This window comes from Budorcas taxicolor, chromosome 17, assembly GCF_023091745.1.
Source record: "Budorcas taxicolor isolate Tak-1 chromosome 17, Takin1.1, whole genome shotgun sequence".
Taxonomy (NCBI): Eukaryota; Metazoa; Chordata; class Mammalia; order Artiodactyla; family Bovidae; genus Budorcas; species Budorcas taxicolor.
This window is the reverse complement of record NC_068926.1, coordinates 14,742,111-14,768,554: the sequence shown is the minus strand read 5'-3', so window position 1 is coordinate 14,768,554 and position 26,444 is coordinate 14,742,111. Positions and strand designations below refer to the sequence as shown.

The following is a 26,444-nucleotide window of genomic DNA, read 5'->3' as shown; positions in this document are numbered from 1 at the left end:
GCAGGCTTCTATACTTGTGGCCCATGGGCTTAGTAGCTCTACAGCACATGGGATCTTATTAATAGTTCCCTGACCAGGAATCGACCCTGCATCCCTGGCATTAGAAGCTCAGAGTCTTAACAACTAGACCACCGTGGAAATCTCACAACAGAGGGGCTTATTTTTAAAATTATTTTGCTTTGCAATATTGTGATGGTTTTTGCCATACACCAGTATGCATTGACCATAGGCACACATGTGTCCCCCACATCCTGGACCCCCACCCCCACCCCCCACCTCCCTCCTCACCCAATCTCTCCAGGTTGTCACAGAGCAGCTGCTTTGGGTGTCCAGCACCCTACATCACACTTCCACTGGCTATCTATTTTACATATGGTAATATAATGTAATTCTGATTTTGAATACAATTTTATCCCTGATCTAGGAGACCAGGGCAGAGGAGTTAGGATACCTTCACGGGGTTGCACGGGAGTCACCGTGAATGGTCCAGGCTTCCCTGTCCTCCTCAGAATTTGACTCACCACCCAGCCACTCCCAGCATCACCGCAGTCCTGTACTAAGGGCCCTATTCCTGGATATCAGTGCCAGCAAAGTCTCATACCTTGATGTGTCGAGCAAATGACCGTGAGTTCCTGGCTTATGTCTCCAGACCGTCTTACAGGAATCAAAAGCTCCCCAGCAACCTCCTCTATTTTGTATTCTGCCTCTGGAATATAAACTGTTGATTCTAGAAAAGAGGATAGATAACTTTTTAGCAAGACTTAAGTTTGATTGGTGGTACTGGTGATATTTCAACCCGAGTGGAAATGTACATAACCTTGATCTCTATATATTCCAGCTCTACGGAATATAGTAAGAATAGGAAATATCTGTCATTAAGTGGAGCTGGAGAGGTAGTGAAATTAAGTTTAGGAGGTTCCTTTTGAAATGTTAAAAGGGTTATCCAGCACTGAAATGGGAAGGAATATCAGCAATTTGGTTTCTTTTTTGGAGGTCACATTTTAGGTTTTCTAAATAAAGATCACAGATTTCCGTGTTTTACTTTTAATTTTTTTTTTAATGCTTTTAACAATCAGGTCATCTATTCATGAGTGTAAAGAAATGTTTTTGCTTTATTCAGCAAACATTTGATTCAACACTTATCAAGCAGACACCATGGGTAAGACACAGGGCTGAGAAAAAGAAGCTACTCATATTGCTCTTAATTCTTAAAATAATATTCCCATTGAAATTTTCTGAGCTGGATGTGTGTGTGTGCACATCTGTTATATTACCGTTCTCTGTCATGCAGTTGGGATGTAAAAACACACACATAGGCATCATCAGAACAGTGGCTGCAATATGAGTATGAATGCTGGTCATTTCTTGATGTGTACTATTTTTCTTGGGGTTGTTCAATGTTTTCCAAGGCTTCTCATTAAGAATGCAATGTATAGTTGAAATACATGTGTTTGTTTTAAAAAAATAAAAATTTGAAGTGGATTGTTACCACTCATAGAGTCAAGTGGCGAACTGAAGTGACTTTCTGAATCAAACCGCATTTAATAGACTGAAATCTCTCCTCTGTACGCTATATACATATATATTTATATTATATATATATATATTTATATATACACAAACAGTGCTCAGTCCGCTCAGTCATCTCCGACTCTTAGAGACCCCATGGACTGTAGCCCACAAGGCACTTCTTCCATAGGATTCTCCAGGCCAGAGTACTGGAGAGGGTTGCCATGCCCTCCTCCAGGGGATCTTCCTGACTCAGGGATCGATCCTGCATCTCTTGGCAGGCGGATTCTTTACCACTGCGCCATACGCGCATAAACAAATTCTTCCTCTTGACAATGGATGCATGAGGAAAAATACTGTAGTTCACCATCCATTCTTCTTTTGAAAATACTACTAAGAGTTTGGGCTTCCCTTGTGGCTCAGGTAAAGAATCTGCCTGCAATGCGGGAGATCTGAGTTCAGTCCCTGGGTTGGGAAGATCCCCCACCCACTCGAGTATTCTGGCCTGGAGAATTCCACGGATTGAATAGTCCACGGGGTCCCAAAGAGTCGGACATGTCTGGGTGACGTTCACTTCACTTCACTACAAGTTTACCCAGAATTCAATGCTGAATTATCTAGTTATCATATGTTAATTTTTTTCTCCTTTATTTTCCTGCTTAAAATGATCTCAGCAGATACTGGTGTCAGTCTTTAGAAAACACTGGTCCCAATTACAGAGGGAAAAGACCGGTGATCGTTTTCATTCTGCCATTTTAACCCCCTGTGGTATTCTACTGTCTGGACGTCTCTTGATTCAAAAGACTGTTATCATGGAAGACGCTAAAAGTAATGTTATTAATGTTAAGTGAAAAAAACTGATACTCTGGGACTCAGTTATCTAGTCATGTTCTCTATTTTCCCATTCTGAAAAGCCTGCTCCTATCCATCTATGAATCCAAATCCCATTTTATTCTTCAAGCCTCAGCTGGAATCCTGCCTACTACAAAAAGCTTAATAGTTGCAAATGGTGGTGATCTTTCTACTTTCTTAGCTCAGAACATTGGTTTTGGCATGTACCCTCACATGCAGCTTTGTTAATTGATTAACGTGTTTAAGCGTTTTTATCACAAAACTAATGAAATACCTCTTCATTGGGTGGTGAGGGCAGCGTTTTCTACTTTTGTCTACTGGAGTGCCAAGCATGTGAAAAACAGTATTTCTCAAATTGTGTTTCAAGAAAATTAGAACTTAAAGATTTCAAAAGATATTTCTTGGGTACAACAAATTAAAAAAAAATCTATATTCTAATTTGAGAAAACTGGTTAAACAAAGTTAAACAGATTTCTTTTTTTTTTTAATTGAGATATAATTGATTTGCAATGTTGCCTTAGTTTAAACAGATTTCTTTGTAGAAGAGTTTTCTCAGGAACCTAATAAGCTAGTGTGAATTATGATGCTTCAAAGGAGATATCTGAAAAGCTTCCTAGACTTCTTTGGTCCATGGAAAGTTTACTGACCATATTGTATAAATTGTATTATATTTTCTGCTCTGCAGCTTGGGACATGCTGATATGGGGGATTCTTCAGTGATTCTTATGGCATTTAACTAAGACTTCCTTCCTGATAGTTAAGTCACCCACTTCTAGGGGATATGCAAATTCTTTCAGTTCTCATGATAATTGATATGTCTAATTAACATTCAGATGTGAACACTAAAATCCTCTTTTAGGGCCTATTTTTCTACTTTCACAAAAAGGAGCAGGAAAAACGTGACAATCATTGGCTAATTACTTTTCTTTTTTAATTTCTCTGGGGAGATATTTGCTGAATGAATGAACCAATAATGAACTGACGAATTCAAGACTGTTATGCAGAGCTATAACAGAACTTTGTGGAATGCACGCTAAAGTGAACCAGCTGGTTGATTCCCAGCAGCCGCATCTAGAGTGAGGGATATATGAGGTCCCCACCTGATCTGGTGGGGAGCTCCCAGAAAATTGTGAGAAGATGGAGCAAGCCCTGAGGATTAGCCATTTGGGGTCCAAGCTGCACCATACTGAGTATGCAGAGTACTGAGAGTGAGGACTTGGGCATTTGTTAAAGTAAGCTTGGCAAAGTCCTATCTGTTTCACTCTCCTATATCCCTAAATATACAAAGATCCTAAACACAAAGAAAAATTCCAGCATTGAGGTGGTTTACTGAATTTGAAATCCAAAGTGATATGAACGTGTTCAGTGGCTTATGGAGCTTGGTGGAGGTATAAAATACCTGAAATGAACCCATGAATAGATTGTACAAATAGGAATCACATACCGTCTTCAGGGTCCACAATTTCCACAGTTGCCACTTCTGGAAGCTCCAGTACAGCCCCGACAGGGTTTGTCAGAATGATCTGGAAGGTCTCTGAAGCCTCATATTCATAGTCTGATAGAATTCTCACTTTCCACGTGGCTGTAGTCTGTCCGGGACTGAATTGGACTTGTTTCTGGGCCTTTCCTTTAAAATCTTTATCTTTTTTTGCAGTTTCATCTTTGGTTACAATGCCTAAACAAAAATCAGGAAACTATGAATATAAAGCCAAGTAACTGAAGGGAGTTTTTTCACAGTGGGTTCTACTGTTGATGAAATGCTAACAGCACAGAAATTGCTGCTTTTAATGTTCCCAGCAGACACTTATAAGCTAAATATATATTTTGGCTGTGTGGCATGTGAAATCCCAGATCACTAACCAGGGACTGAACCTAGATCATAGCAGTGAAAGTCTGGAATCCTAACCACAAAGCCATCAGAAACTGCCACTTTTGTGATTTTTTTTTTTGATTGAAATATAGTGGATTTACAATATTGTGTTAGTTTCCCATGTAGAGCAAAGTGGTTCAGTTACATATATCTATAATATATATTTCAGACTATTTCTGATTATATGTTCTTATGAGGTATGGAATATAGTTTCCTGTGATACACAGTAACTCCTTGTTGCTAATCTAGTTTATGTAGAGTTGTTTGTATCTGTTAATCCCATACTCCTAACTTATTCCTCCTCATTCCCTTCCTCCTTTGGTAACTATAAAGTTACCTTCTGTATCTGTGAGCCTGCTTCTATTTTATATATAGTTTCATTATTTTTTAGATTTATTATTTATATATATATTTCATGATTTTTTAGATTCTATACATAAATGATATAATACAGTATTTGTCTTTCTCTGTCTGACTTACTCAACCAAATACAATATTCTCTAGGTTCATTCACATGGCTGAAAATGGCATTATTTCATTCTTTTTTAGTGGCTGAGTGATATTGTATATACATGTACTCACATCTATGTATGTACCACATCCTCTTAATCCAATTGTCTTTTGATAGGCACTTGGGCCGTTTCCACATCTTGGATATTGTAGATGGTGCTGCTAGGAACACTGGGGTACATGCATCCTTTCGAATTAGAGTTATAAACTACCTTTGGCCAAGAGAGTGTGTCTAAGCAGAGGCGCACACAAAAAGAGCAGTGACAGAGAAAGGGAACAGGCATTCACTTCCTTATTTTAGCAAATGTCTACTGAGAGCATCTGAAGTGCCACACTCTGCCGGCTGCCTGGGATTCAGAAATGAGTAAGAAACTGCCCCAGCTCCAGAAAGCTCAGAGTCTCTGTGAGCGAGGAGAGGAACAGGCTGAGCTGACTCCATCTGGAAAAAGAAGGAAACTCGATCTTGCACTTTCAGAGAGCTTTGGACTATGTGCCTGGTAGCCGTGGGGATAAAATACCTAGAGCCGAACTGGCCTCCCGGACTGATAAACACCAGATTCCATACCAAGATTTCCCGTTGCCAAAAAGAATGTAATAATCCCCTATGCAGTCAATCACCTTTGTAATCTTTATGGCACCGATTGGTGTAGGCTACCATGTGTAACCAGCTGACCCTTCTGATTGTGGATCATGGTTATAACCTAATTGTATCTCCCTTTAACACTTTCCAGGCTAGGTTTAAGGAATCTGGGGATGTGGGCTTGAGCAGGACACTTAAGGTATATAAGGTTTTCACAAAAGTCGGTCGGGGTCCTTGGCTAAGAGGAGACTCTGCCTTGGGCCCGCCACTGTAATAAACTGCATTCCACTGCCTGCATCGTCCTTCTGAGTGAGTTGTTTGCCGGAACGCGTGGCTATAACATCTGGACTCCAGAATGTGAACCCCATGGAGGTAGAGACCTTGGGCTGTTTGATTCACTGGAGGACTCCTGGTGACTGCAACGGTGCTGGGCATCTTTGAGTTAATATTTTGGATCTGATCATTTCTGCAGTCTCGGGGAGTATTTATTGTTTAGTCTCTAAGTCGAGTCTGGCTCTGTGACTCCATGGACCGTATCCCGCCAGACACCTCTGTCCATGGGATTTCCCAGGCAAGAATACTGGAATGGTCGCCATTGCCTTCTCTAGGGGATCTTCTGACCCAGGGATTGAATGCACATCTCCTGCATTGCAGGCAAATTCTTTACCACTGAGTCACTAGGGAAGCCCTCCTGGGAGGATCACTATAGGTTATTTTCTCAGACAGACATTCAGTCACAGTGGCTTGACTTTTCATGTGTTTACTATTTTTTTTGTCTTTCTCTACTGATGTGTTTCTTTTGTGTGTGATTAAAAAAAAAAACGTTTGTAGTCATATTTTTTTTAAGAAAAGCTTTATTTTTACTTATTTATTTATTTGGGATCTTAGTTCCCTGACCAGGGATCGAACTCATGTCCCTGCAGTGGAAGCGCAGAGCCCTATCACACTCACTAGACTGCCAAAGATTTCCCCTATGTGTGACTTTTTAACCATTTAAAAAATCGAAGCATAGTTACTTTACAGTGTTGTGTGCTTACTGATTTTTGATGATAAGAAAATTGTTAGTAATTTTCCAGACCATTAGGGCATCGTTGGTGGAGATGGAAAGCTGGGAATAGATTCCAGCAGTGTTAGGAAATAGAAATTAATAAATTACTGAAGCAAATGAACAACACCACAGTAGTGTCAAAAATGCCCACTGTGAGTGGTTAAGACTCCACCTTTCAATGCAGGGAACATGGGTTCGATCCCTGTTCAGGGAATTAAGATCCATCATGTGGCACGAGGCAGCCAAAAATAAATAAATAAATACATTAAACAAACAAACAAACAAACAAGGGGGTTCCCTGGTGGCTCGGTGGTAAAGAATCTGCGTGCCGATGTAGGAGACGTGGGTTCGATCCCTGGTCCGGGAAGATGCCACATGACGCAGAGCAGCTGGGGTGGTGTGCCACCACTGTTGAGCCTGTGCTCCAGAGCCTAGGGGCCACAAATCCTGAGCCCACGTGCTGCAACTACAGAAGCCCATGCGCGCTTGAGCCTGGGCGCCACAAAAAGAGAAGCCACCGCAATGAGATGCTGGCCTAAGGCAGCTAGACAGTAGCCCTCACTCGCCACAGCTAGAGGAAAGCCCGAGCAGCAGTGAACACCCAGCACAGCCAAAAGTAAATAATTTTTAAAAAATCAAGAAAACTTTATTGTGAGATACAAGGGTGGCAGATGGTAGCCCCTCAAGACTGAATTGCTCCTCCCCTCTCCACAGAATGTTCAAGAGGTATTCTAGTATTATTTGGCTTTGATTTGACACCCCAGTGAGTACCCAGTGGAGCGCAAACACCCATGTCTCATCACTTCAGGCCTCATTCTAAGGTTTAGACTCTGCAGTTGTTTGAATGTGTGAAATCAGATATCATGACCTGACACCAGTTATCACGAACAAGCTTTACATAAAATGAGACTCATAGCCCCTTGTGCCATTGTCTCTGTCTCATTCTCAGAGAATCTGATGTCACGTAAAAGATACCCAAAGCTCTAACGTGTGAAAATAATTTCCAGGATAGAAGAGCTGGAGTTGACGTTTCAAAAGCATTGAAGAAAGTCTGCATGAATCCTAGTTTGGTGACTGAGAATGGATGTCCAGTTTTGAAGCGCCTCCTTTGGTCCCATGTTGAGGTGAAGATATGGAAGAGGGGTGTATCTTTGGCTACACTTTATTTTTCTCATTTTTAAAAATTGGAGTATAATTGTTGTACAATATTATATAGGTTACATATGTACAATAATGTACATGTGTAAAATAGTCACAATTTTTAAAGGTTATTCTCCATTTATAGTTATTATAAAATATTGGCTATATTCCCCATGTTGTACAGTATATCCTTTTAGCTTCTTTTACATGTAATAGTTTGTGTCTCTTACTCCTCTATCCCTATACTGCTCCAACCCCTACAGATAACCTACTAATTTGTTCTCTGTATCAGAGTTATTTCTTTTCTGTTATATTCACTAACTTGTCTATATATATAGTGTCTACACACACACACACACACACACATGCACACACAATACATCTTTATCCATTCATCTTTTGATGGACACTTTGCTTGCTTCCATGTCTTGGCAATTGTAAATAATGCTGCTAAGAACACTGGGGTGTGTGTATCTTTTTGAATTAGAGTTTTTGTTTTCTAGGTACATACTCAAAAGTGGAATTGCTAGGTCATGTGGTAGCTCTATTTTTAGTTTTCCGAGAAACTTCCATGCTGTTTTTCCAGTGTTCAGCCAGAGTTTAAACAGAGCTAGTGAGCACTGCTATATACATCGTGCAGGCAGGTGGCTGCTTACTTAATTTTGGGTGGGTACTGGCTACCAGGTGCTAAGGATGTAACGCTGAATCAGGTCCGGCCACCACTACCGCTGAGGGGTCTACAAGTCTGTGGGGGAGATAAAGAGGTGATTTCAACTCTGATGTATGAAAGCCATGTGAGAATAATGGCAGGTAACATTATTGAGTATTCCATGTGTGCTAGGGACCAGGCAAGGTCAGGGACCTTCGGTTCCTTCTCAAGGGGTCTAGATAATATTCTAAGCCGTGTCCTGGGAGCTGCATTATAGACACTGTCAGATAGAGGAAGTTAACAAGCATGGCATAAGGTGCCACTAGACACTGCCAGATGGAGGAGGTTAACAACAAGCTGGCCAGACAGTAGCCATGGCATAAGGTGCCACAGTTCTGAGAAGTGGCCTCAAGAACTGGAAACAAATCCACTCTGGAACTGAAGATTGAAGTGAAGTGAAGTCGCTCAGTTGTGTCCAACTCTTTGTGACCCCATGGACAGTAGCCTACCAGGCTCCGCCGTCCATGGGATTTTCCAGGCAATAGTACTGGAGTGGGCTGCCATTTCCTTCTCCAGCGGATCTTCCCAACCCAGGGATCGAACCTGGGTCTCCTGCATTGCAGACAGACGCTTTACTGTTTGAGCCACCAGGGAAGCCCCAATTGAAGATTAACTGTACCTAAAACAATCAAGACGATGCTGGTCAGACCACTGATGACCAATTTCAAGAAGACAGTCAGAGCCGACTGGGCTGTTTCTTCCTGTCGCCCCCTCCCTCTATCTATAAAAGCTCTTGTCCCCAGATTGTCAGGGGGGTGTTGGCCTCTGGACAGGCATCAGCACCTCCTCCCACATCCACTATTGCTGGCGTCGAAAATAAAGCAAACCTTCCTTTTCACTCCCCTGGCCTCTTTATTGACTTTTGAGTGGTGAGCAGCTGGACCCTGCGTTCAGTAACAGATTTTGGCACTCTGCTAACGTTTAGACTACTAACTCCAGCATCAGATAGGGTGAGGGGATTAGGAGGGCTTCCTAGAGCCCTGAGTAAGGTATTTAATAGGTTCTCTTCTGTGGTTTGACATGTTTGTTTTTAGTATTTATTTATTTAATTTTTTGGCTGCATTGCATCTTAGTTACATGTGGACTCTAGTTACTTGACCAGGGATCAAACCCAGGTCTCCCACATTGGGAGTGTGGAGTCTAAGCCACTGGGGCACCAGGGAAGTCCCTGATATCATTTTAAGTGGCATTTTAGAGGACAAAAGAGCTGATTGTAGTTTGCATAACAACAAATATTAGGTGACTACCATATGTCCCAGGCTGTTTTGAGGATTGGCCATCACCCAAGATGTTGTTCCTGCCCTTTTGGAGCTGGAAATCTGCTGAGGGAAACAGAGGGCAGTTGGACCTGAGATGCCCGTCAGGGGTGGTTAGTGCTCTGAAGAAGCAACGAGCAGGGCACAGAGACAGTGTATAAGGAGGTGCCGAATCAGATAGGAAGACCTTTGCACCTCTCTGAGGAGTGTAGTTCCTCTACAAATATTCAAATGACTCTGGGAAGATGGACAGTGTTTTCCTCCTGAGTCATACAGGATATGAAAATACCTCTTGACATAAAAACCCAAATCTTTGCCTATAAGAAATGCCCAAGATAAAGAATTACGGAGACAGAGCCCTACAAGAGAAGGGAAGCGTGTTTCAGCTGAAGTTCTTGGCAGAAAGTTCCACTGTGTGTTGATGAAGTAACCTCTGGGTAGTAACTGAGGCCCAGGGCCGTGCAGAAATCATGGTGCTCTCTGGCTGACCTCGTCTCCTAGGAGAACTGTCCCAACTCAGACACCCCGAGCCTGGAGAACAGACCTGGGAAAAGCTTGCCTTTCCTTGATTGCCTGTTCCCAGCCATCTGCCTCCTGGCTTCTCTCCAGTGGTTTTGGCAGAACTCTAATTAGACCCCAAAGGTCTCGGAAATTCACAATGCCCACTTGTAAAATGAAGGCATTTTATTGTCTTCTATTTGTCTTCACAACAGATTATGAAAAAGATAAAATGATCTCTGAAATTTCTGACAACTAGAGATGTTATAAAAATGTAATGCATCATTAGAGCAATTACTGTTGATTATTAGTGATGATAATGGGATGTATTATGTGGGCATTATACATCCATTTATCCCAAAGAGGCCTAGGTCTTTGTAGAATGCAGAAAAATTTCACACTGTACATATCTTGGAGGAATTTATAACCTAATAGCAGGGTGGAAACAATTATACATAATCAAAAGAAACAGCTACAACTAAACCCAATAATATGTCATGTACTCATAAATAATTTTTAAAAAGAAATAGCTAGAACTGAGCATAATAATGTATTCTATGCTTAAAAACAATTGTGAAAGAAATTGAGTGATTTGGGGATTGTGGTATATGGTTACAAAATGTCTTAATTTTCCTAGAGTCCTTCAACTTAAAGAGGAAGGGGGAAAATAGAAGAAGAAAAAAATGCCATATATAAACCTATAACTCACATGGAGTGAAAACCATGGCATAATTTCGCACATTAATCTTTTAGAAGTTCCCCCAAATATGTTACTGATTCTCTTCCAATCTATTCTCTTATACTTATTTTTAAGCTTTAATTTCATGTTTTTGTTACCTTTTGCCAATAACCAAATCAAAGTTACTTACTGATAAAGGATGTTTCTCCAAGGGATCCTCTGCGTGTCAGGGTAACTTCTAAGAACGTGGAGTCTTCATCCACAATGTAATACTCTTTCTCCAATGCAATCCAAGCCCAGGAGAGGCGGAAAGGTTGATTCATTAGCTTATTTCCTCCTGTAATTGACAGGGGTCAAAGAGGTGCTACATGAACTGCTGGATGAAAAAATATGAATGACCAAAGTTTGCATTTTACTTCTGAAGTCGAGTTTTTAAAAATAAGTGCTCATTTTTATATAGAGAGGAAAAGGGCTTTGCTTTCTTTCTTTTTTTTTTTTTTTTACAGTGTGAAGAGCACCATTTAGAGCCCTGTTTCCCCTGCTTGGTGTGGGATTATTACTGTGGGTCTGTTCCTGAAAGGCCTAAGGCACCACAGAATTCTAAAGGGCTTCCCTGGTGGCTCAATTTGTAAAGAATCTGCCTGCAGTGCAGGAGACCTGGGTTTCAATCCCTGGGTTGGGAAGATTCCCTGAAGGGAATGGCAACCCACTCCAGTGCTCTTGCCTGGAAAATCTCAAGGACAGAGGATCCTGGCAGGCTACAGTCTATGCGGTCACAGGAGTCTGATATGACTTAGTGACTAAACTACTACTAAAACTAGGTAGCTTAGTTTTATTTTTTAAAAGATTTTTTTGGTATGGGCCATTTTTAAAGTCTTCATTGAATTTGTTACAATATTGCCTCTGTTTTATGTTTTGGAATTTTGGCTGCAAGGCATGTGGGATCACAGCTCCCTGACCAAGGATTGAACCTGCACCTCCTGCACTGGAAGGTAAAGTCTTAACCACTGGACCGCCAGGGAAGTCCCAAGCTTGGTAGGTTTAAATTCAATTCATTTGACACCTCCATCCTTCCCTTGTTGCCTCCCTTGTCTGCTTCCTTTCTCCATGCCTCTTTGCTTGGCTTTCTTCCTCTGCCCTCTGACCTACTACTTTGTATTATTTGTGTATCCATTTGCTTGCACACTGGTCTAGAAGTTTCTTGAAGACAGTGCCCACTTTATATTTTCTTATTTTGTCACTATAGAAACCGAGTACTGTGTCTTGAACTCGGATGTGTAAAAGTCTAACAATTGTGCAAGTAGAGGGCAGCAGACAAGGCTATAAGGTCTCTCTCTGAGGTCTCTGTTGATGGTCAGCCTTACTGGTGAAGTGGAATGTGTACATTATAGAAGATTCAACAAACTAAGATCATGGCAACTGGTCCCATCACTTCATGGCAAATAGATGGGAGAACAATGGAAACAGTTACTTTATTTTCTTGGGCTCCAAAATCACTGCAGATGGTGACTGCTGCCACAAAATAAGAAGACACTTGCCCCTTGGAAGAAAAGTTATGACAAACCTAGACAGCATTTTAAAAAGCAGAGACATCACTTTGCCAACAAACGCCCATATTTGTCAAAGTTATGGTTTTTCCAGTAGTCATGTACAGATGTGAGAGTTGGACCATAAAGAAGGCTGAGTGCCAAAAAATTAATGCTTAAAATTAATTAATTGTGGTCTTGGAGAAGACTCTTGAGAGTCCCTCAGACCTCAAGGAGATCCAACCAGTCCATCCTAAAGGAAATCAGTCCTGAATATTCATTGGAAGGACTGGTGCTGAAGCTGAAGGTTCAATACTTTGGCCACCTGATGAGAAGAACTGACTCATTTGAAAAGCCCCTGATGCTGGGAAAGATTGAAGGTGGGAGGAGAAGGGGCTGACAGAGGATGAGACTGTTGGATGGCAACACTGACTAGATGGACATGAGTTTGAGCAAGCTCCGGGAATTGGCGATGGATAGGGAAGCCTGGTGTGCTGCAGTCCATGGGGTTGCAAAGAACTGGACAAGACTGAGTAACTGAACTGAATGTTCTAAAAAGAGAATGTAAGCTCATAATAGGCGATAGGGGTAAAGAGGGAGGAACATGCACCCTCCATGTGCCAGGCACTGAGCTAGGCAGTATAGTTTGCAAACAAAAAAGAAAAAGCGGAGGTAAACAAGATGAAGGAGACAGGAGTCAGTGAACAGGCACTGACCAGACCCACTAGGACAAGGAAAGCGCCTGGGTGAACAAAAGGTGAATTTTGGAAAAGAAATGATTTAAAAAGCAATAATTAAAATAATAATGGAGAAAAACAACCAAATGTGGAATTTATAGTTTGCTGAGTTTGAAAGGCATAATACATTTATGTTTCACAATGATATCTTATTAGGTTGAAGAAAAGGAATCATACAGTAAGCATTTTATCTAAACACTGTATTCAGGAATATTTCATTTTGATATAAATGATTTACTAATTCTTTCAAAAATGCAATGATTTAAAAATTAAAATGAAGTTTTAAAACCCCAAAGAAGAGATTATACATGCCTGAAGACAACTGTGAACATGTATTTAATGGAAGCAGATGCTCAAGTAGGCAAAATCAAATCCTGAAGGATAAAGTAGCAGCCATCGTCAAATGTTAGTGGTTTATGACCCTGAACTTGGAAAAAGATTTAACTGAATAGGATATCTGATCTTAAATATTTAATAATTACCCAATGAAAATGGGTAATATTACATATACTTGTGTTTCTACTACTCCATTGCCATTTTCAAATAGCTTCATTGTCTTAAGCATTTAGCTTCTATGGCTACCTGCCTAACATAACTCGATAAAGTATTTGAACTCCATAAACACCTATTCATCATACATTTGGGAATAATACCTATAACTAACGATTGTCACAAAGTGTCAGTTAATGTCATTAGTCATTTGGAAAATGCTTCGTGGTGCCTCCTTGGGAGGAATTGTGCTCCTGTGGATTGTGACTTGATGTATGCAGCTCCGGCTGTATGTCCACAGATTGTAAATAGAATGGGTTTTTAAAATAGTTATACATTCAGGGAAAAGAGAGTAACTTGGGATAAAAGAATTAGAAAATTGGGTAAGAGAAAAAGTCAAATTGCATATCAGACAGATCACCATTTTCAACCCCTGTCTGTCTCCCTTTGACCTTGGAGCTGTAGGTGGCAATTTAAGAAATGTGCTTTGTTAGCTGAAATATGCCATGTCCCCTTCCAGCACAAGAATACTGATTACTTCACTCCTATTTCTTTCATGTAATTCACTTCTATTCGGTGATTCCTTGGCCTGCCTGGTTTTCTCCCTTTCACTTCAGTTCAGTTGCTCAGTCGTGTCTGACTCTTTGTGACCCCATGAGTCACAGCACGCCAGGCCTTCCTGTCCATCACCATCTCGCGGAGTTCACTCAGACTCACGTCCATCAAGTCAGTGATGCCATCCAGCCATCTCATCCTCTGTCGTCCCCTTCTCCTCCTGCCCACAATCACATCCATACATGACCACAGGAAAAACCATAGCCTTGACTAGACGGACCTTAGTCGGCAAAGTAATGTCTCTGCTTTTGAATATACTCTCTAGGTTGGTCATAACTTTCCTTCCAAGGAGTAAGCGTCTTTTAATTTCATGGCTGCAATCACCATCTGCAGTGATTTTGGAGCCCCAAAAAATAAAGTCTGACACTGTTTCTGCTGTTTCCCCATCTATTTCCCATGGAGTGAAGGGACCGGATGCCGTGAGCTTCGTTTTCTCCCTTTACTGCTGCTAAGTCGCTTCAGTCGTGTCCGACTCTGTGCGACCCCATAGACGGCGGCCCACCAGGCTCCCCCGTGCCTGGGATTCTCCAGGCAAGAATACCGGAGTGAGTTGCCATTTCCTTCTCCAGTGCATGAAAGTGAAAAGTGAAAGTGAAGTCGCTCAGTCGTGTCCGACTCCTAGCGACCCCATGGACTGCAGCCTTCCAGGCTCCTCCATCCATGGGATTTTCCAGGCAAGAGTGCTGGAGTGGGGTGCCATTGCCTTCTCCGTTTCTCCCTTTAGTGGGTGCAAATACTCATGTTCCGGGACTGGGAAGGATAACTGTCTCCTCTTGAAATTTCCAGCTGCAAAGGTTCATGCCCATTCTTTTTGAGAAATGATTGGCTGTTTTGTGTATGCTCACATCAGGTTTTTCAGAAAAGAGTCGGCAGGGGTAACCCAGAGCAGACAGATGAGCTATCGGCAGCCATGGCTCTCGCTGTGTTCTCCTAAGGTCAGCAAGCTTCCTTCCCATGCAATGCTTCTAAATCCCCTTCTTCAGTCTTTGGAAATTTGGGGGTAGGTGGTGGAGGAAGAGATCTTTGTGCTCACTTGCTGGGCAGTTGTGAGCCACAGAGGGTGGCAGGTTTAATGTGTTCTAAAACGAGATATTTGGTATATTCTTTTTGGAGATGTCCCCAAACTGTTTTGATGATATATTTGGCTCTCCATTTCAAAGACTATGAACCCAACATGTTACTGCTATGGATAACAATACAAGTATTCTGTGCCCTCTGCCTCCTTCTTAGAGTTTTTCCAATATAAACTCAGTGGAAGCAGTGTGAAAAAAATACAGACCACGAGCTTTTCTTAGATTCTTTTGTATGCCTCAATGGGGCCATCACTATATGCTGCTTTTGGCACAAAATAAAATTACCCCCCAAATTCTCACAGCAAGACTTTAGATAAGAATAGTAGTAAATTTTAAAAAGTTTCTGTTTGTTAATTATATGATTACACAGATCTACATACTTGATAAAAAGATACAGACCCAGTATATCAATGTCAATTTCCTATTTTCCAATTATTAATAGTAGGAAAGTAGAAATAAACTGATTGCATGACCAGCTGCAATGCTGTTTCTGTTTGGGAGTTGGGGTTCCATATGGCTTAACTGGAAGAGAAAACATTGTGCCTTTCTTCTCTAGAGTGTACAGGATTCAAGGAAGATATGAAACATACTGTTCATTCCAGAGAATGTAATGTAATATAGTATAGTGTAGTGTAATGTAATGCAATACAATGTAACGTAATATAGCAACTTCCTATTTGGTGATCAGAGTAATCATTCTCATATTTGGATACAATCTAGATAGATCCATACAAATCTAACCTCATGTATTGAACTAGAAAATCTTTTCTTCTAAATTTATCTCACGCTATTTTCTTTTCCCTCCCCATTGGAGGCAAACACTATATTTGATTACTATGCTTTATGTCAGGGGTGTTAGGGGTCTTTGTTCCCTCAACAATCTAGCAATTTAAATGAGTTGCCTTCGCCAGAGTTCTGATTTATCATTATCAAGGAGACACTTGTGACAAATTCCAGTTCCACCCACCAGACTAATGGGGGTGTGGAGGCAGCAAGAGGGATCATGGCCCTCAGTATCCTGGAGAGCCAGTAGGTGCCTGACTAGGTAGGTACCACATCCAGGCGCATTTCATTTTCATGTTTCTTTATTACTGACTGTGTGAAACAAACAATTTGTCTTGTTTCTAAAATGTTTATTTGGCATTATCTTAACACAACTTTTCTTTCAGAGATTCTTCCCTGTGTTGAGATTGTTATGAGGATCAAATGCGATAATGGATGTGGAAGCTTTGGAAAAGTTTGAATTTCGCTCAACACAGCCTGGCAGGAATCTGAGTGGGCAGAGAGCCTCCTCCATGGGCAGAGGTCACGGAGGAAGAGGAATTCAGGCAGTAAGCTGGCCAGCTGGGCAGGTGGTCCTATTAGATCAAACCACAGGAAATGCTTGTTTTCTTCAGATCAAAAATGTCAGCAATTTTGTGTAGCTCAGCTTGACACGTAGCAAGGTGTCAGGATGCAGTGAGAAGACAGCTGGGCTCAGGGGAAGGAGACGGAGGCTGCGGTCTTAGGGGCACCACTAACTAGAGGTAGTCCTGGAGGAGATGCTTCCCTCTCAAGACCCCATTTCTTCTCTCAAATGAACATGTGGAATTAGAACCTTTCCTATCCAGTTTTAACCTTTCATGATTTTTCTGCTTTACCTTATTAGCTGGTACCATCACAGCTATAGAGAAAACATATTAACTTATTATGTTCCAGTTTGGACAAGCAATAACATTACTAGTCTAAGCTGGTGTAACTTGATACATTAAATGTGAGCAGTTAGCTCTCCTGAGCCCTAAGCACAGACAAGGAGAAGGAAGCCTCTGGAAGGCACACAGACTATCTGGGCACAGAAGTGCACTGGCTTATCTAGAGGCATGATCATCACCTCACCTGCATATTATAACCCGGTCCTTTCATATCCATTACCTCACATGAAAATCCAATCAACAGCAACCTTGAAGAGGAGAGAGCACACTTGACATTATAGAAATGAATCACCTGCTTGACAAATGAAGTACTTATGATTCGGTAACTACGCCTCACTCGAGGTCACAGAGCAAGTCAATAAATTAAAAAAATAGGAAAAGTTCTCCGCAATCTGGATCCTCTCCACCTCTCTGTTCTCTCCTACTCTCTTGCTGCCTTGGAATGCATAAGCTAACTATATACTAAGCTATGTGCAGCATGCCAAACTCACGGTGCTGTTTCTGAGTTCAGCTCTGAAAACTCTTATTCATCCTTCAAAGCCCAGATTGGGCATTACTTCTTGATGAAACTTCCCTGGGCGATCTCTCATCTCTGCCCCTTCTATACATACTTCCTTGGTAGTACCTCTCCTGGTACTGCAGTTAATTGTTCCATGTCTGACTCTCTTTCTATTGTATATCTGGAGTTGACTGCTTGTGGCTTTTCATAATGCAGTCCCTACCACATAGCATGGTGGTTTGGTGGTTTAATCACTAAGTTGTGTCTGACTCTTGTGACCCCATGTACTGTAGCCTCCCAGGCTTCTCTGTCCATGGGATTCTCTAGGTGAGAATATTGGAGTGGGTTGCCATTTCCTTCTCCAAGCACATAGTATAGTTCCCAGCAATTAATTGGGACTCAATAAATATTTATTGAATGGCTAAACAACCAAACTAATCAAAAAGATCACATGGACCACAGGCTTGTCTAACTCAGTGAAACGATGAGCCATGCCTTGTAGGGCCAACCAAGATGGACAGGTCATGGTGGAGAGCTCTGACAAAACGAGGTCCACTGGAGAAGGGAATGGCAAACCACTTCAGTATTCTTGCCTTGAAAACCCCGTGAACAGCATGAAAAGGCAAAAAGATATGACACTGAAAGATGAGTTCCCCAGGTCGGGAGGTGCCCAATATGCTACTGGAGAAGACTGGAGAAATACCTCCAGAAAAAATGAAGACACGGAGCCAAACCAAGAACAATGCTCAGCTGTGAATGTGACCGGTGATGGAAATAAAGTCCGATGCTGTAAAGAACAATATTGCATGGCAACCTGGAAGGTTAGATCCAAGAGTCAAGGGGAATTGAAAGTGGCCAAACAGGAGATGGCAAGAGTAAACATCAACATTTTAAGAATCAGTGAACTAAAATGGACTGGAATGGGTAAATTTAATTCAGATGACCATTATATCTACTACTGTGGGCAGGAATCCCTTAGAAAAAATGGAGTAGCCATCATAGTCAGCAAAAGAGTCTGAAATGCAGTACTTGGGAGCAGTCTCAAAAATGACAGAATGATCTCTGTTCGTTTCCAAGGCAAACCATTCAATATCACAGTAATCCAAGTTTATGCCTTTACCAGTAATGATGAAGGAGCTGAAGCTGAACGGTTCCATGAAGACCTACAAGACCTTCTAGAACTAACCCCCCAAAAGATGTCCTTTTCATTATAGGGAACTGGAATGCAAAAGTAGGAAGTCAGGAGATACTTGGAGTAACAGGCAAATTTGGCCTTGGAGTACCAAACAAAGCAGGGCAAAGGCTAACACCCTCTTCCAACAACATAAGAGAAGACTCTACATATGGACATCACCAGATGGTCAATACTGAAATCAGATTGATTATATTCTTTGCAGCTGAAGATGGAGAAGCTCTATACAGTCAGCAAAAACAATATCAGGAGCCGACTGTACATCAGTTCATGAAGTCCTTATTGACTTACAGACTTAAATTGAAGAAAATAGGGGAAACCACTAGACCATTCAGGTATGACCTAAGTCAAATCCCTTACGATTATACAGTGGAAGTGACATATATATTCAAGAGATTAGATCTGATAGACAGAGTGCCTGAAGAACTATGGATGGAGGTTTATGACATTATACAGGAGGCAGTTATCAAGACCATCCCCCCAAAAAAAGAAATGCAAAAAGGCAAAATGGTCATCTGAGGAGATTTTACAAATAGCTAAGAGAAGAAGAGAAATGAAAGGCAAAGGAGAAAAGGAAATATATAACCACTTGAATGCAGAGTTCCAAAGAATAGCAAGGAGAGATAAGAAAGCCTTCCTGAGTGATCAATGCAAAGAGACAGAGGAAAACAATAGAATGGGAAAGACTCCATCTATGGGGTCGCACAGAGTCAGACACGAATGAAGAGATTTAGCAGCAGCAGCAGCAGCAGAGATCTTGTCAAGGAAATTGTCAAGTGATACCAAGGGAACATTTCATGTAAGGATGGGCACAATAAAGGACAGAAATGGCATGTACCTAACAGAAGCAGAAGATATTAAGAAGATGTGGCAAGGATACACAGAAGAACTATACAAAAAAGATCTTAATCACCCAGATAACCATGATGGTGTGATCACTCACCTAGAGCCAGACATCCTGGAATGCAAAGTCAAGAGGGCAATAGGAAGCATCACTCTGAACAAAGCTAGTGGAGGTGATGGAATTCCAGGTGAACTATTTCAAATCCTTAATGATGATGCTATGAAAGTGCTGCACTCAATATGCCAGCAAATTTGGAAAACTCAGCAGTGGCCACAGGATTGGAATTCCAATCCCAAAGAAAGGCAATGCTAAAGAATATTCAAACTACTGCACAATTGCACTCATCTCACACAGTAGCAAAGTAATGCTCAAAATTCTCCAAGCTAGGCTTCAACAACACATGAACTGAGAACTTCCAGATGTTCAAGATGGACTTAGAAAAGGCAGAGGAACCAGGGATCAAATTGCCAACATCTGTTGGATCATAGAAAAAGCAAGAGTTAAAAAAAATCTACTTCTGCTTTATTGACTACACCAAAGCCTTTGACTGTGTAGATCGCAAAAAACTGTTGAAAATTCTTTGAGAGATGGGAATACCAGACCACTTTACCAGCCTCTTGAGGTATCTGTATGCAGGTTAGGAAGCAACAGTTAGAACTGGACATGGAACAACAGACCAGTTCCAAATAGAAAAAGGAGTACATCAAGGTTGTATATTGTCACCCTGCTTATTTAACTTATATGCAGAGTACATCATGAGAAAGGCTGGGCTGGAAGAAGCACAAGCTTGTCCCGGAATCAAGATTGCCAGGAGAAATATTAATAACCTCAGATATGCAGATGACACCACCCTTATGGCAGAAAGTGAAGAGGAACTAAAAAGCCTCTTGATGAAAGTGAAAGAGGAGACTGAAAAAGTTGGCTTAAAGCTCAACATTCAGAAAACTAAGATCATGGCATCTGATCTCATCACTTCATGGCAAATAGATGGGGAAACAGTGGGAACAGTGTCAGACTTTATTTTTTTGAGCTCCAAAAGCACTGCAGATGGTGATTGTAGCCATGAAATTAAAAGACGCTTACTCCTTGGAAGGAAAGTTATGATCAACCTAGATAGCATATTCAAAAGCAGAGACATTACTTTGCCAACAAAGGTCTGTCTAGTCAAGGCTATGGTTTTTCCAGTAGTCATGTATGGATGTGAGAGTTGGACTGTGAAGAAAGCTGAGCACTGAAGAATTGATGCTTTTGAACTGTGGTGTTGGAGAAGACTCTTGAGAGTCCCCTGGACTGCAAGAATATCCAACCAGTCCATTCTAAAGGAGATCAGTCCTGGGTTTCATTGGAAGGACTGATGCTAAAGCTGAAACTCCAGTACTTTGGCCACCTCATGCGAAGAGTTGACTGATTGGAAAAGACTCTGATGCTGGGAGGGATTGGGGGCAGGAGGAAGAGGGGATGACAGAGGATGAGATGGCTGGATGGCATCACTGACTCAGACATGAGTTTGGATAAACTCTGGGAGTTGGTGATGGACAGGGAGGCCTGCGTGCTGCAATTCACGGGGTCGCAAAGAGTCGGACACGACTGAGTGACTGAAATGAACTGAACTGAACTGATTACTATCATAGTATAAACTGTAGTTTTATTCTGCATGCCTGCATGCCAGGCTTTTAGATTCTTAACTTTAAGCTTTTTCTTCTACAAAATACTATGCATATAGAGTATGAAACAATCTTCGAGTTTGATTGGTTTTCAAGGTTGATTGTTCTACGGAAATATTTAACATGATAAGAAAATGTTTTACATTTCCAGAGTACCTATTATTTAAACTTCTCATAGTCAGAATTCTTCTCATGTTCTAGAAACTGATCCCATGACACTGGTCACATCAATTTGTCCTTGATTGGCATTAGAAATGAGATAGCATAAGGAAAGAAGGAGGGAAAGAAGGGAGGAAGCAAGAAAAAAAAAAGGAAAAAGACCATTTTCTGAAAATCCCTAATGCACTGTACGCTGTAGGAAGATGTAATCCCTTACTAAACCAAGTCGCTCAACTCCTTATAAGTGTCCAATGACAGACACAGGCACGAGTGTGACTATGCTAAGGTCAGTGACAAGTGACTCAAATAGTGGACATAGCATCCAGAATCACCTTTTCTCCTAAGAAGAAAGAGATCATTTTCATATCCCAACCTAGCTTATGAACATTGTATGCTCAAAAGAGATACAAGACTGTTCCAAGAGCAATTTGATTCATACATATAATCACAGGGAAGGAGAAGCCACATGAAGTTTCACATGAGGAAAAAAGAGATCAAAAGGAAGCCTCATGGAGGTGTAATAATAAACTTCTACTGATCACAGACCAGACTTTAGAGCCAAGTGTATGGACATGATATTTTAAGTGAAAGTGAAGTCACTCAGTCGTGTCCGACTCTTAGCGACCCCATGGACTGCAGCCTACCAGGCTCCTCCGTCCATGGGATTTTCCAGGCAAGAATACTGGAGTGGGATGCCATTGCCTTCTCCGACATTGTAAGTGGGTTTGGTCAAAACTTGGAACCCTCCAACAAATCTTTAAATGAATGGAGGATGACCCCTGGTGGAGAGCTCTTCTTGAGGTTTGGCAAAACAATAATTAGGGAGGAAAGACTGAGAGTTAAAGTAAAAACCACAGATGCAGCTCTGTAGCAATCATCCCATTGTTAGTCAGCTCTTTACAGAAATGGTCAAGCCAGAGAGCCAACAGATGTCATTAGGCTCGTTCTTGGCAAGCGCTTATCAGGCGAAGAATACAAGCTGAACTTTTCCTTCCAAGGGAAGTCTTCCACTTGTCAGCAATTCCTTTTTGCCAGACCACCAATCAGCAATTGCTAGATAAATGAAAAGCTTCCACTCAACTTACAAACTCTTGGGTAGAATATTCATTTTCTAGAAAGTAAAAGTCTTTTTTAAAAATAGCACAAGCTATAAACAATCCCAGTGGTTTCCACTAAAGCGATCAAATGTCAAATCCATAAATCTTGTGGGCCCTTAAGGAAAATAGGAAGGAAATGACTAGCAAGAATAAAAGATAGCAGAATAGGTCATAGCTCATAGGTCTGTGACAATCCGGACTGAATCCCTGATACTTGTCTATATTAATGGTAAAGGAAAATTCAGTTAAAAAAATCATTTATAGCATATTCTGAAAGTGGAAGTGTTAACTGCTCAGTCGTGTCTGACTCCTTGCCACCCTATGGGCTGTAGCCCACCAGGCTCCTTGTGATTCTCCAGGCAAGAATACTGGAGTGGGTTGCCATTCCCTTCTCTAGGGGCTTTCCCCGACCCAGGGAAAGAGCCCAGGTCTTCCACATGGCAAGTGGATTCTTTACCATCTGAGCCACCAGGGAAAAATTATTTTGATGACTGTGGATTATACGTATTATTGTTTGAATTATGTCACTGTGTAATTGGATATGGGTACTATTATATAATGATCAGGGGACATTTAAAATGGAAAGAAATGTAACTGGGGCCAAACACACACAGAATAGTTTAGGCTTCCTGTCTTCTGTGTCTTTCTCTCTTATTCCCTTTCTGATTGTGTGTGGTTGTGACTGTGTGTGAGATGTGTTTATTTTTTTAAATTTTTTTTTTTGCCAAAGCCCCTTCTCCTGTCTCTTTTACCTTACCTTGCTCCCATGTATCTGCCTCTCCTTCTATAGTTCTATTTCTTTGTCTTTGTGTAAACATGAACTCTTGCCAGCTCTAGAACACTGGTTAGTATTTCTATACACTCTCTATTTAAAATTTAAAACATAAATGGAGTATTACTCAGCCGTTAAAAAGAATTCATTTGAATCAGTTCTGGTGAGATGGATGAAACTGGAGCCGATTATACAGAGTGAAGTAAGCCAGAAAGAAAAACACCAATACAGTATACTAACACATATATATGGAATTTAGAAAGATGGCAATGACGACCCTGTATGCAACACAGCAAAAAAGACACAGATGTGTATAACGGACTTTTCGACTCAGAGGGAGAGGGAGAGGGTGGGATTATTTGGGAGAATGGCATTGTAACATGTATACTATCATGTAAGAATCGAATCGCCAGTCTATGTCTGACGCAGGATACAGCATGCTTGGGGCTGGTGCACGGTGATGACCCAGAGAGACGTTATGGGGAGGGAGGTGGGGAGGGGGGTTCATGTTTGGGAATGCGTGTACACCCGTGGTGGATTCATGTCAAGGTATGGCAAAACCAATACAGTATTGTAAAGTAAAATAAAGTAAAAATAAAAATAAACATCTTTCAGAAAAAAAATTTAAAACATAAGAAATTATTTAATAAGCAGCATCTACAAAGAAGTCTCTTAGTTTATTCTTTGCCTTTATCCTACCACTGGAATCCAGCTTAATATTTCCCTTGAAGTTTGTGATAAGAGTTCAAGGTAAATCTCTCTTATCTTTCGTTGAACAAAGAAACAGAAATGGGTATAACCTGTGAAGTCATTTCCAGTCTTTAGGTCTATGATTCTAAGTGAACATAATAATAACAATAAGAGTTATTTCATTCTATTTTATGACTGGGTAATATTCCTGTGTGTGTGTGTGTGTGTGTATACACACATGTATATATATATCACTCAGTCATGTCTAACTCTTTGCGACCCATGAACCGTAGCCCACCAGGCTCTTCGGTCCATGGGAGAATTCTCCAGACAAGAATATTGGAGTGGGTAGCCATTTCCTTCTCCTATATATAGGTAAATGTCTATCAACAGATGAGTGATAAAGAAGATATAAGAGATATAATATATTGATAGACACTTAAGTTGCTTCCATGTCTTGGCTATTGTAAGTAGTGCTGCTATTGAGTTGACCTTAAGTGAAGCACAGTGTGGGTGGATTTCATCCAATTAGTCGATGGCCAAAAAAGGACGGACTGAGGTTTCCTCAAGAAGCAATTCTGGAAGAGTTTGAGTAGGATAGGTGTTAGCTCTTCTCTAAATTTTTGGTAGAATTCAGCTGTGAAGCTGTCTGGACCTGGGCTTTTTTTTGTTGGAAGATTTCTGATTACAGTTTCGATTTCTGTGCTTATGATGGGTCTGTTAAGATTTTCTATTTCTTCCTAGTTCAGTTTTGGAAAGTTACACTTTTCTAAGAATTTGTCCATTTCTTCCAAGTTGTCCATTTTATTGGCATATACTTGCTGATAGTAGTCCTTATGATCCTTTGTATTTCTGTGTTGTCTGTTGTGATTTCTTCATTTTCATTTCTAGTTTTGCTGATTTGATTTTTCTCCCTTTGTTTCTTGATGAGTCTGGCTAATGGTTTGTCTATTTTATTTATCTTCTCAAAGAACCTGCTTTTACCTTTGTTTCTCTATGGTCTCCTTTGTTTCTTTTGCACTGATTTCTGCCCTAATTTTTGTGATTTCTTTCCTTCTACTAACCCTGGGGCTTTTCATTTCTTCCTTTTCTAGTTGCTTTAGGTGTAGAGTTAGGTTATTTATTTGATTTTCTCTTGTTTCTTGAGGTTAGCTTGTATTGCTATGAGCCTTCTCCTTATCACTGCTTTTACTGAGTCCCATAGGTTTTGGGTTGTTGTGTTTTTATTTTCATTCATTTCTATGCATATTTTTATTTCTTTTTTGATTTCTTCTGTGATTTGTTGGTTATTCAGAAGTGTGTTGTTTAGCCTCCATATGTTTGTGTTTTTAATAGTTTTTTTTCTCCTGTAGTTGACATCTAATCTTACCACATTGTGATCAGAAAAGATGCTTGGAATGATTTTAATTTTTTTGAATTTATCCCAGGATGTGATCTATCTTGGAGACGGTTCTGTGTGCACTTGAGAAAAAGGTGAAATTCATTGTTTTGGGGTGAAATGTCCTGTAGATATCAATTAGGTCTAACTGGTCCATTGTATTATTTGTATTATTATTGTATTATTTGTGTTTCCTTGCTAATTTTCTATCCATAGGTGTGAGTGGGGTATCTGTAAGTTTAGTTGATCTATCCATAGGTGTGAGTGGGATATTAAAGTCTCCCACTATAATTGTGCTATTATTAATTTCCCCTCTCATACTTGTTAGCATTTGCCTTACATATTGCGGTGCTCCTATGTTGGGTGCATAATTGTTATATCTTTTTGGATTGATCCTTTGATCATTATAGTGTCCTTCTTTGTCTCTTTTTACAGCCTTTATTTCAAAGTCTATTTTATCTGATATGAGTATTGCTAATTCTGCTTTCTTTTGGTCTCCATTTGGGTGAAATATCTTTTTCCAGCCCTTCTCTTTCATTCTGTATGTATCCCTTGTTTTGAGGTGGGTCTCTTGTAGACAGCATATATGGGAGCCTATTATACAGAGTGAAATAAGTCAGAAAGAAAAACACCAATACAGTATACTAACGCATTTATATGGAATTTAGAAAGATGGTAATGATAACCCTGTATGCAAGACAGCAAAAGAGACTCAGATGTATAGAACAGTCTTCTGGACTCTATGGGAGAAGGCGAAGGTGGGATGATTTGAGAGAATAGCACTGAAACATGTATATTATCACATGTGAAGCAGATCGCCAGTCTAGGTTCGATGCATGAGACAGGGTGCTCGGGGCTGGTGCACTGGGATGACCCAGAGGGATGGGATGGGGATGGAGGTGGGAGGGGGAGGGTTCAGGATGGGGAACACATATACACTCATGTGATCCATGTCAATGTATGGCAAAACCACTACAATATTGTAAAGTAATTAGCCTCCAATTAAAATTAAAAAAAAAAAAAGAAGCAATTCTGCTTCAAGACTGCAACACAGAAAGCGTGCTGGAGTTTCTTACCTGCTGGAAATTTCAGATTCACCAGTTACACAGCTATGTGAGTCAATAAACCTATGTCTCTGCCACACACACACCCCACTCTTACCATTCTGTCTGTCTGGAGAACCCTGACTAATGCAGTCAACACAATATTCTCTTCCAGCTCTTTTTTTCTGATACAGTACACTTTTCTGGAACTTTTCTAGATGCAAGCACCTCCCCACATGTCCTGCCCTAGTTAATTTTCATCATATTTACACGTTCAGACCCTGTCTTCTTGTTTTATTTGCTTATTTTAATCCAGCCAGAAGT

The 26,444-nt window shown here is 40.8% G+C and overlaps 1 protein-coding gene across 1 annotated transcript in view; it reads right to left on the bottom strand.

Annotated features, from left to right (window-relative positions):
• FREM3 (FRAS1 related extracellular matrix 3) overlaps positions 1 to 26,444 on the bottom strand; it is a 101,731-nt gene that overhangs the window by 35,810 nt on the left and 39,477 nt on the right. The window contains exons 3-5 of the mRNA XM_052655072.1: positions 10,842 to 10,988; positions 3,806 to 4,036; positions 602 to 727 (exon numbers count right to left, since the gene is read on the bottom strand). Of these exons, the coding sequence (XP_052511032.1) occupies positions 602 to 727; positions 3,806 to 4,036; positions 10,842 to 10,988 (504 nt within the window). The remainder of the gene's footprint in view (positions 1 to 601; positions 728 to 3,805; positions 4,037 to 10,841; positions 10,989 to 26,444) is intronic.